General features: G+C 42.0%; 1 protein-coding gene across 1 annotated transcript; it reads left to right on the forward strand.

The window, feature by feature from the left end:
- The first annotated feature begins 778 nt into the window (after positions 1 to 778).
- Positions 779 to 11,162, forward strand: lypla2 (lysophospholipase 2). The gene is made up of 10 exons (XM_053446329.1): positions 779 to 838; positions 5,376 to 5,468; positions 6,791 to 6,822; positions 7,318 to 7,383; positions 7,554 to 7,601; positions 7,744 to 7,814; positions 8,284 to 8,357; positions 8,495 to 8,596; positions 8,709 to 8,879; positions 9,052 to 11,162. The coding sequence occupies exons 2-10, from the start codon at positions 5,391 to 5,393 to the stop codon at positions 9,100 to 9,102; spliced, it is 693 nt and encodes a 230-aa protein (XP_053302304.1). The 5' UTR covers positions 779 to 838; positions 5,376 to 5,390; the 3' UTR covers positions 9,103 to 11,162.
- The last annotated feature ends 182 nt before the right edge of the window (positions 11,163 to 11,344 follow it).

The following is an 11,344-nucleotide window of genomic DNA, read 5'->3' on the forward strand; positions in this document are numbered from 1 at the left end:
GGATCCATAATCAGCATCATTTGATTGGCAGAAAAAATACACATGGTCAGCAACCACTCTGGATACATGACCATCATATAAGGGATCCCTCTCCCAGGACGGACAGCAGTGCAGTAGAAGCTGCGTGTAACCGAACACATCAATAAAATAACAGTATTTACAACATTGATTAGAAGAGACAGTTTGTAACATAATGTTTAAAGTATTAGTGAATAAGAAAATGTTCGATGAGATGAAGAAAGCATCCACGACAATTGAATGGAGGAGTTAGAGTCAGTAATGTATGTAAGTAGACATACTTGTATTGTATATCAAGGAGTCTTGTTGTAATCATAGTCCATGATTACAAATCTGTGATTGCTTATAAACAATAAACCAATCTATTTTAAATCCTCTCTGCAGAGTTTAAGAGTTTGAGACACTTGGTCACATATATTTTAATATTATTCATCTATGCATGATCTATACTGCTTATCCTTTAAGGCTTGTCTGGGTCTGGAACCAATGGTTATTAATATTACTGTTAATATTATTGCTAGTATTATTACTTGTATTTTTTATTATTACTATTACTGTTCTAAATATTACTGTTATTCATACTGTTATAATTTGTTTATTTTATTGAAACGGTTGTTATTAATATTAATATTCTATTATTTTTGTATTTTTCATTCCATTCCATTTTATAAAAACATCGTTTATCGTATTGGATCGCTCAGAGTGGGCGTGTCTCTCAGGGCTGCGACGCGCTGACGTCGTCACGCTCAGTCCCCGCCCCCTGCTGGTGCGCGGCCAGCAGCGGAACTTCCGGTGCGAGTGGAACTGGGACAGCGGAGCGGTGAGTGTCTGAATCCCGCCTGTTAGCGCGGCCCTGCGGCTGCTGTTTAAACACTTTGCTGCGGCCCCGCACGAACCGTGGCGGGGCCGCTCGTCGCGTAGCGCGTCGCCTCGAACCCTCCGCCGGGTCCGGGGTGCGGATTTGAACCGTAGCGGCAGCTTTAGGCGGAGGAAGAGACACCGGCAGACAATACGATTAGTGTGTGAGCGGGGTTAGCTAGCGGCTGCTCCACCACGGCTACTAGCCCGGGTTATTGTGTCGCTCTCTCTCTGTGTGTGTGTGTGTGCGGCTAAACCGGGATTAAGCCGGACTGCGGATGTTGGGAGTGAATCAGCGGGTGTTATCCGGGGGCAGCCGACACTTTGCGCCGCTGAATGCCATCACTACCGAGGAGGAGGAGGAAGATGATGAGGAAGGGTCGCTAAACACAGAGCTAACCATTCATTATCTTCCCTCCTCCTCGACAACCGCTGCCCGCAGATTCCCACCCGCTTCACTCGGTCGCAGCATCCGGGTTGGACCGCGGTGCGTGACCGAGCGGAGCCGAGCACCAGCAGGCGCAGAGCGGGCTCCGGTGCTGCTGCTGGTGGGGGCGGGGGACTCCTGTCACTCACTGCCGCATATTATCCTGTTGTTTGCCAGCCATCGAGCAGAGTGTGTGTCTGTGTGTGTGTGTCTGCAGCAGCACGCCTCTGGTTTGGTCTAAATGTAATTGGAGTCATGCAGGATGCGGACTCGTGATGTGCTTTAAGTTGATCTGCAGCACGGGCATCGTTTCCCCTCTTTTTAAACCTACTCCTATAATCTGACCGTGTTGGGAGTTGGTGTCACATCCAGCAGGACGAGTCTCTGTAAATGAAGCTGTTACTCTAATGCAAGAAGATGGCCACTATTCCAAGTCAGCATGGTTCAGGGCTGCAGCTCACACATGGAGTCATCCAGCCGTTGACCAGTTAAATGTCACAAAAGAGCTCAAAGCTGTAGTTCCTGCACCTCAAGGAGATTTATTCAAATTGTTCGGTCACAATCCCAACCCTAAAGATTTACATTTTACTGTGAGAGGTGACAGGACAACAATTCACCACATCACCTCTTTAAAAAATGATGAATCAGGCCTCAGAATAGTTTCCGTCTAGGGGATTTATCTGGTAATAATTGTAGATCTAGAATTAATAGTAATTTAAACCAGATAAAGGTCCCGGATTCAATGGGTCTTTTTCAGAGATTTAATGCCTGCAGGCGAGAAGAGAGAGATTAACTCAAGCGGCAGGGCAGAGGCACGGGGAGTGGCACACAACAAAGCTCCCCAGTGGGATTCAAACCAGCGACAATGTGGTTCATTTTCTACAGATTTAAACAATAGGCCGACAAAGCAAAGCTCCTAAAATGTATTTAGGGTTCGGAAAGCATCTTATGAGTCTTTCCATCGCTTGTTGCTCTCAAAGTTTAATTTGTTTTTGGTTTTCTAGTTCTATTTTTATGAAGGTGAGGATTAGATTTTCCACTGTTATCCCTTTTCAAACCAAAACAATGATTTAGACGGTACAGGGAAGATGATTGGTTTGGTAAAGATGACCCACATCTATAAAAAGTGATTTGAAGGCTGGGAAAGGTTGTTCAAAGCCAAAATAACAGATTTTAAAGTCATTACTAAGTAAAGAAGAATCAGAAGAAGGTTGAAATCTGAAACTGTAAATCCAGTTGTTTCAGAGCCATTAAAACCCAAAGGAAATGTGAACTGCATCAAGTAGTAAATTGAATTCAGTCGGAAAAGAGCCGGTTTTTCAGTCTTTTTTTTATTCCCAATCTGAATTGGACTCGATACTTGTTCACAGCCCGGCACTATATTTAACCAGCAGCCTTCAGAAGGGTGGAGAGTGAGTAATTGTTTCTTCGCTGCACTAAAAAACCAACACTGCGTCTCCTGCTGTTATTCGCAGTCTGGGCTCTTTGTGAATCGGCTGCACGGTAACAGGTGGGGAACAAGAACGTGGAATCAAAGTGATAAATTTCATGTGCTGCCACTTCTCAGAGAGCTTGTCCCACTTGTAGGAACAGATTGTTCACTGTCGCTGCACTTTATCTTCTCTGGTTATCAGTTTGTGTGTTTCACTTCTCATGCTGTCCGCTTCCAGTCACAGCGTCTGCTCGCCTGTGTTCCCGTCGAGATGCCAGAGTTCAGCAGCTAAATTACACGCTGTTAAAAGTCGGCGACACGGGCGTATGTCACGTGATGCACATGTTAATCAGATCACATTCGGCTCCTTCAGGTCTCTTGAACACGTTTGTACTCTCAGAAAAATATGAAGAAAAAGTGTCTCAAATTTAAGATGTAAAATTTTCCACAATACTCTGATCGAAGTGAAAGCCCTGGCTTTTAAATCTCACTATTATTACATATGACATAATTACCTAATATTCTGTTTAAAGTTTACTGCAGTGATTTCCAATCTACGAGTTTGGCTCTTTCCAAGGTTTTTAGTTTAATCTAATCTTTGATGATCAATTAACCTGCCAGTTATTTTTTGATTTTGAATAATTTAGTTAAATCAAAGTCAACAATAGTGAAAAGTGGCGTCTTAATGATTTCATTGGGTCAAAACGCAAAGTTTATTGAGTTTACGGTGATGTAGAGCAAATCTTCCAAGAGGCTGGAGCTAAAGACTATTTGTAATCTTTTATTATTTAAATTATTCAGAGAAGGAAATGTCTCTGATGGAACCGATAACAGCTCGTTGACATCTGAGACCTGATAAGAGGATCAGGCGACACTGATTAGTTTCTTTGTCTGAGGCTGACTGGTTCAATAATTGACAAAGCAAAGTGTTTTACTGGTTTACAGTTTTTCTATGTCAAACCTAATCTGATAAAATGTCAGATTAATATAAAACATTTCTCTTTGAGGTGAAAGGGAGTTTTAAATAAGGTAAAATGAAAGAAACAGGAAGTGTATTTAGAACAGTACTTGAGTAAGTGTTCTTCTGTTGGTGAGAAGACTTTACACAAGAGGAAGTTTCATTCTGATTGAAAACAGAAAGTTGCTGCATTTTCAGTCGGAGGCAAAAACAACAAATTGCATAACTATGCAAAGAAAATCAAAGTTTTTGCATTTCGCTCTCGATAATCTTTCTTGATCCTCCTCATCTCCACTTTATATCTTCTTGTACCTTAAGATTGATTCCAAAACCTTTCAGAACTGCCCTGAAAGTCACTATTTCCCAGTACTCGACTCTGCCATGTTACATTTGAAGCTATTACTCATTCATGGAGCCCCAGGATGCAGGACACAAACTCCCTCTTTTCTCCACCCTTTGGACTCTTAAATCTCACGTCTATCGTCCACTTCTATGTACCTCCGGGTGTGAGTGTGACCTCAAGGTGGGAATTTGTCATGTGCCCAAATGCAACAATGGTGGCAGCGGTGGAATTTTAAGCCAGTGGAGTGTGATAATCCTGCTCAGGGTTTACACATTAACCTCTGGGTTTCAGACATTTCCCCCATTTCCTCATCGACCATTTACCGATTAGGCAGCAGCTCTCTTCATGACGCGCCCATCCTGTCTTGTCTCATCCTGTCCCACATCTTCAGGCCTTTAATGATTGGAGGCTTTTACTGGTCGACTTTACTGTAAAACAATCTGATCTCCTGCCTGTTATCGACGTCTGACTCACTGCACAGCCGGGTGGACGTCTACAGCTGATTTACAGTCGAGAGAGGGCGGTTGTTGTGTTTTTTTTTTAGTTAATGAGTGCCGTCACTTGCTGACTACAGAAACCTGCCCGACACACAGGCAGCTCGTGACACCGGCTTTATGTGAAGTGCTTATTAAACCTACCCCTAATAATTAGGTCGAGCTGATGCTGTACTGCCTGAGAGGCAAAACCCAGGGCATGAAAATCCCTCTGAGCGTTCACTGCAGCTCATAAAGCTCCAGGCTCTGACAGATAATTAACCTCAGCTCAGATGACCATATTGAACATTGATCAATGTAACACATCTATTCATTCTCCTCTTCATCAGGAGCTGGAGAAACAGTTGAATGCATTTTTGTGAGCTTGTCAAACTGAAAACTGCTAAAGCGGGAGATGAAAATATGACATTAAAAAAAGATGAGCTACATGTTCCACACCACCCCCTGTGGAAATTATGGTCTGCTTTATTGAGCCGGCACAGTTCACTTACCCTGCGCAGTGAAAGGCCAGAGACAACAAGTCTAATTCAATATTATGTAATCCAATGACTCCAGAGCTCTGGGCTGATTCATTATGACCCAATTATGCAGATTATGTGTACAAACCGATTGAACGGCAATATTTGTTGCATTTATCATCAACAAAATGCTCCAGAGCATATAGGTTTCCACTGATCTCACAAAATACACAAACTTAACGTAGGTTTTTTAATGTTTTTAGTTTACCTGCTTCGTGCTTCATATTCAGGCCTGTTAGCTTTGAAAATATGTGTGTGTAAAATGTATAAAAAAGTTAAAGTCCTATGCTGACCTCTGTGTTTTTCTGTCTTCTCCCCCGACTCCAGTATCTCTTCCAGTGTATGTGTGGCAACAACATGTCTGTGCCGCTGCTCACCGAGGCCGTCACGGTGTCTGGAATGGAAAAGGAAACCGCTGCGGTGAGTGAAGCCTCAGAACCTCCTGTGTTAATCTTTAATGTTGTTGATGCTCATATCCAGAGCATCTTACGGTCACAGAGGACAAGTGGGTAAGAGTTGTAGCATCAAGGGCGTTTTTCAATGCTAGCAGCTAGCGGTGTCCAACACAGCGCTATGGCAATCGAACATGATCTTCATGTGATTTCCTGTTTTCTCTTTAAATCAATGGAAATCTCTAATTGTGGAATTCCCAGAACATTTGCACAGTGAAAGTTAAATGTCTTGTTTTCTTAGTTTTGTTTCTAATTAAGATGTAAATGTTTCCAACCTGAAATGAATAATGTCCATTAAAGTGAGAAATTTCCAAAATAATCAAATGAGCCTTTACCACCAACAAGCAGTTAGCAGTACATTCCATTGTTTAAATGTGAATTCAAATTTGTGTTGTACAGAAGATGATTGTGATCATGATTTCTACCAAAATAAAAGTCCCATTAAAACACTTTCTCTCCCCAATGGGAAGCCTCAACTGTAGCAGTGGGTGTAACGAGTGCTGAACAATCAATGGTGTAGAAGCTCAGCTGGATGCCAGTGTACAAACTAGACGCCTCTTTCATCGCGCTGTGTTCTGCTACAGTGTGTGGACCTGTTCTCTGCCAGCATCAAAGCTGACTGTCACTGGTTCCAGCTCTGAACCTGGTCTCAAACCCAACATGACAGAAACGTGTTTTGATCTCTGCAGCAGAGACGACTGAATCTCTCATTTGCAGCCAACAAGCGGTGAAATGCCGTCGTTCTTCTCTTTCATTGCGTTTCTGCGGGGAGTCGTGTGTTTGTGGTGGGAGAGGCAGTGGGAGTTTATCTTGGCAGAAATGGGAGATTGGCACCTGTTTTTCTCTGTTTTGGAACAAGTATGCACACTTACCAGAGGCACATTGTGTAGACAAAAGACGACACAGTGTGATTCATTTTTTTGGGGTGTAAAATGAGATTTAACACACTGTACAGCTCCAATCACAGGTTTATAGTTTCGATCACCAACGATTATTCTTAATGACTTTGTGTCAGAATCGACTTAGGCCAAAATTTTCTATATATGAACCCGCCTGTGACAAAAGTCACCAACCCAACCCAGGCCCAACGTTTCCCCCATCAGTGTTACATGACTGAGCACCACCCAAACACAAATATTATCTGTTTCTGTCTTAACTGGTCTCAGGTCAGATATTCACACTCTTATCTGAATCTGGAGCGAAGTGTTTAGAAAATAATTTAAAGTATGATTTAAATTCTGGAGAGAGAGAGAGAGAGAAAGTCCTAAACAGTGTTCTTATCTGTTTCAGGTGATCTTCCTTCATGGACTGGGAGACAGCGGGTGAGTCATTATTTACTGTTTTTAAATTCTTTCTTATTTCATGTTGAATGTACAAATGTAATCCTCCTGTTCTGTTTTCTTTTTCAAATTTCTACATTAATTCAATATTTTATTCAAAAAGGTTTTGAGGAAATTGTGATGATATTTCTTAAAAAATTGTTTCTGTACTAAAGCCCAGGCACAGTATTATAAAATGAAAAGATGAGCCCTCAGCCCTGAACCCCATCGGGAAGTTAAAGGCAAACATAAAAAGCGCTGGGAGACACAGATGGACAAACACGTCCTTTAAAAAAGAAAAGTTGAATAAAAAGATGGTGATAAAGGGTTTCAAGTTAATATAGGGAGGGATTAAAAAAAACATTAATTAATCAATTTCATTTATGAGCAACATATTGAACCTCTCTGTGTATTATCCTCTGTATTTGTGGATTAGATGCTCTGGGTTTGCTGAAACTGGATTAGAAACAAAGCTGTGTTCTCTTTGTTTTCTGTCAGGCATGGGTGGGCTGACAGTTTGACGGGGATCCGGCTGCCTCACGTCAAGTTTATCTGCCCAAACGCGTAAGTCTACTCACGGCCCTCTGTGCTATTTCATCTCTTTATGCTGCCACTTGTCAGCGGGAGGGAACCTATCATCTTATTCTGTGTGTGGACTGAATAACAACAGTAACATGCTAAGAAAAATATAGTTCATAGATTTTCATGTCAATTCCCTCAATTTTCCCCCACAGGCCCAAAATCCCAGTCACTCTGAACATGAAAATGACGATGCCCGCATGGTGAGTTGGCGTGATGAAAAAAGCTGCTTTTTGGCTCAACACTAGAAGCCATTGTTTCCCCCGAACCACAATAGTCTCCCGTATTGCCATCGACAGTACTGTGATTGTATTGATTTCCCTAAACGCTCGCCTCCGTGTGCAGGTTTGACCTCATGGGTCTCAGCCCCGACTCCCCAGAAGACGAATCTGGAATCAAGAAGGCAGCGGAGAACAGTGAGTTAAATGTTTCTAAATATCACAGACGTGACAGTCATATGAGATCAGTGATGCCTCATAATGAAAGATGAATATATCAGTTTGATGAAGAAGATATCAGCTTCTATGTCTGCATCAGTGGTGTCGAAGCACAATCGCATTTCATTTCATGTTGGAGCTCTGGTGGCACTGTGGGGTAGTTTGTTTCTATGACTGGCTCCCTGTTTTATTTGTTTGGTTCCACTTATCATTGGATAACAGACCTAAGGCTCCACCTAGGGGCCAGTGAGTCAAATTGAAAAGCAGGAGGTTGGTGCAGAGGAGATAAAACAGTTTGATGCACTTGCTCACAGAACAACAACTATCCCAGAAAAACTTACTTTGTTCTTCATCCATCTTTCTACTGCCTTTTGCTACTTTCCCTTTATCTGTGAATTGAGTTTTCTCTCCATCTATTAAACACACAATCTTTCTTGTTTTCCTCCAGTCAAGGCCATAATCGATCATGAGGCCAAAAATGGGATCCCCCCCCACCGTATAATACTCGGCGGCTTCTCTCAGGTAGGGTTTCACATGTTAGCCTTGTTATATATTTTGTAGGAGTCATGTTCACAGACATGATGTTTTGAAATGCTGGTAAGTGTAAAGAATATTGTTCCTCTTCTCTTCTTCTGTGTTTTTCCTCCATCCCTCCTCAGGGTGGAGCCCTGTCCTTGTATACCGCCTTGACCTGCCAGCATCAGCTGGCTGGCGTTGTAGCCCTCAGTTGCTGGCTTCCACTTCACAGCAGTTTCCCATCGGTACAGTAACAGTTTTGACAAGGCCACATTTTATGGCTCTTTTGCAAAACAATAAGCAGAACATGAATTTTCTGCCTGGTCATGGTCCATCTCTGTTGTTTCTGTCCCGCAGGCGTCGAGCGGCAAGAAGAACCTCCCGATCCTGCAGTGCCACGGTGAGGCGGACATCATGATCCCTAGGCAGTTTGGTTCCATGACGGCAGATAAACTCCAATCCATAGTTAACCCTCAGCTGATCACCTTTAAAACCTACCCAGGGCTCGCTCACTGCTCCTGTCCTCAGGTACTTCACCAGCACGTGTTCTGCATGTGTGTGTATGTGGCTTCATTCTGTTTGTGAGAGGATAAATCAATTTGTAAGGAGTTCTGATACCAGCATCGGAAATGTTCGGTCTGGCATAGGCACGTAAAAAAAACTCCTTCGCTGTACCAACATCTGTTTTTCTTTCTTGCAGGAGATGGAGGCGGTAAAGGAATTTATCGAGAAGTATTTGCCTCGAATCTGACCTCAGCTCATCCCCACTGTGACCCCTGAGACACTCACCTCTCACCCCTGATCTGCCATTCTCTCACAGGAAACAGCCATGAGCACCCCCCCCTTCCACAGACACACACACACACACACGCACACACACACACTAACACATATGCACATGTTATAATAATGATTTGATCCACAGCGGTACATGAACCATGTGCTTGCCGTGCAGTGCAATCCAATAAAACTCATACTGTAAACAAAAATGTGTTAAACACCCTGATTGGATAACATCATAACAAAGTGCTTGCACTCAGTAGTCTTAGCCTTTTGGAGGGAGTAACACTGATTCCCACTCAATACATTCCCTTTGGTTTTATTCAACAACCTCTTGTCTGTCGCTTCCATCTTAACTTTAGTCATTCTCCCATTTTACTTAATTCCACTTCATTAAACCCTCTTTCTTCAGCTGTCACAACCTCCATTGCTACCACTGCTTCGCCTTTCCCAATAAGATTTGAGTCCGATAAGTGAGATAACAGCTGATACTGTCTGTGAGCACATTAAGGTATAGACAGACCTGCAGGTGGGAACCAGGAGCAAACCCTGCAAGGGTTTTGTAGGTGTGACATTGACACAAAATCTTGAAGCAACTTTTTAGAGAGAAGGTGAGATGGAAGAAATGCCCATTAACCGTGCTATTTCTTATTAAATCAAGCGCTTGAATCTAGTCTGAGAGCAGCTTCACTCCTCAGAGTCTGACTCAGGTGAGTTTTAAACCATCCATTCCACCACCTTCCGCCCCATGACGGTGCTCTGCGGTCTGTCCAGGTTTTCAATCTTAATCCCTTAACTACAAACAGCCCTTTTTATTGAAGCACCAACATCCCCGGGGGCGTCACGTTACTTTTCTTTAGTGAGTGTGAGTAAATATCTTGAATTATATGAAGAAACTAAAATTGAAATAAAAAGAAAACTAATCAATTGATGCTTTTGCCACCTTGTGCTGTTTTTTCCATATAACTTCCACAGCTGGTGGTAAATCTCTTCCTGCTTCCATCCTGGGATTCTTGTTGAGGTTGTGAATGACCGACCTGAATGAGTTGTATGAAATAATGCTTTGCTTTTGGTTGCCGGCGGCACACCATGAGTGGTTTCACTGTTCCTCCCACCTACATCTCATCTTTACACATCTCTATCAATTCAAGCTCTATTATTTCAGCAGCGTCCCCCCCCCCCCCCTGCTTCCTCCACATTTTCTTCCATGCCACTACAGCAAAGATAGAAACTAACACAAGAAAATTCCCTAACCAGCTCCCTCTTTGGCTACTTTTTGTAAACCACTAACAGAACATTGAAGGTCAGATTTAAAGTTAACCCACACAAATACTTCTTAAAAAAATGTCTATACTGTTCACTGGGAGGGCTTTAGCAAGAAGCTGTTCCAACGTAACTGAAGGGTGATTTTACAAAAAAAGTTAATCTTGAACAACTCAGACATAGGTGTGTAACTCTGAGGAGTCATGTGTGCTTCAAAGTTAATATATCAGGTGTTCTGCATTTTCCTTTGTGGATGTTAATTTTGCTCTCCTTGTGATTACCCGTTCTATATTGCTGTTATTAAACCTGATTTTTTAAAACAAAAAGAAAAACAGGACGGAATGCGTCTGTTTTGATTGTTGTTAAAAAAATCTATGAATATCCTTCACCTCGTGTCCTCTTTTATTTCCCCGTCACTAAATCTCTGATGCAGCGCTTTGTTCTGTTTGCTTCTCATCAATTAATTTGTTCTCCTCTTAGACTCCATTTTTATATTATTCCAAAATCTGGTGTGTGACGGTGTCGGTCTGTCACATGTGTTTTCTCCTGGGTTGTATGTTGTCATTGATTTAAGTTTACATGTTTTTCTTTTTGTGTATTGGATTAATGTTGTGTTTTGTGACTGTTGTCATCTCATCCTTTTCTTTGTGTCCATTTATAATGATGACCACCATTAAGACAACATGTTTAGGCGAGACTGATGGTCTCTCCACATATTTTGTTTCCTAAACACCTGTATGCAAAATAAATTACAGACAAAAAAGTTGAGCATCTTTTCATTTTCTGTACCTCACTAACAATTTCATAGGAAATAAATGAACAAAGAATTTGCAAAGGAGTGAATTTTAGCAGTTTGAAATGTAAAAGAAAGTAATTTAACCCTATTTTGTCTTGACTTATAAACTAAAGTAAACCTATATTATTTTAACTGGTATAAACTAATGTAAACC

This window comes from Pleuronectes platessa, chromosome 18 (genome assembly GCF_947347685.1).
Source record: "Pleuronectes platessa chromosome 18, fPlePla1.1, whole genome shotgun sequence".
Lineage (NCBI taxonomy): Eukaryota > Metazoa > Chordata > Actinopteri > Pleuronectiformes > Pleuronectidae > Pleuronectes > Pleuronectes platessa.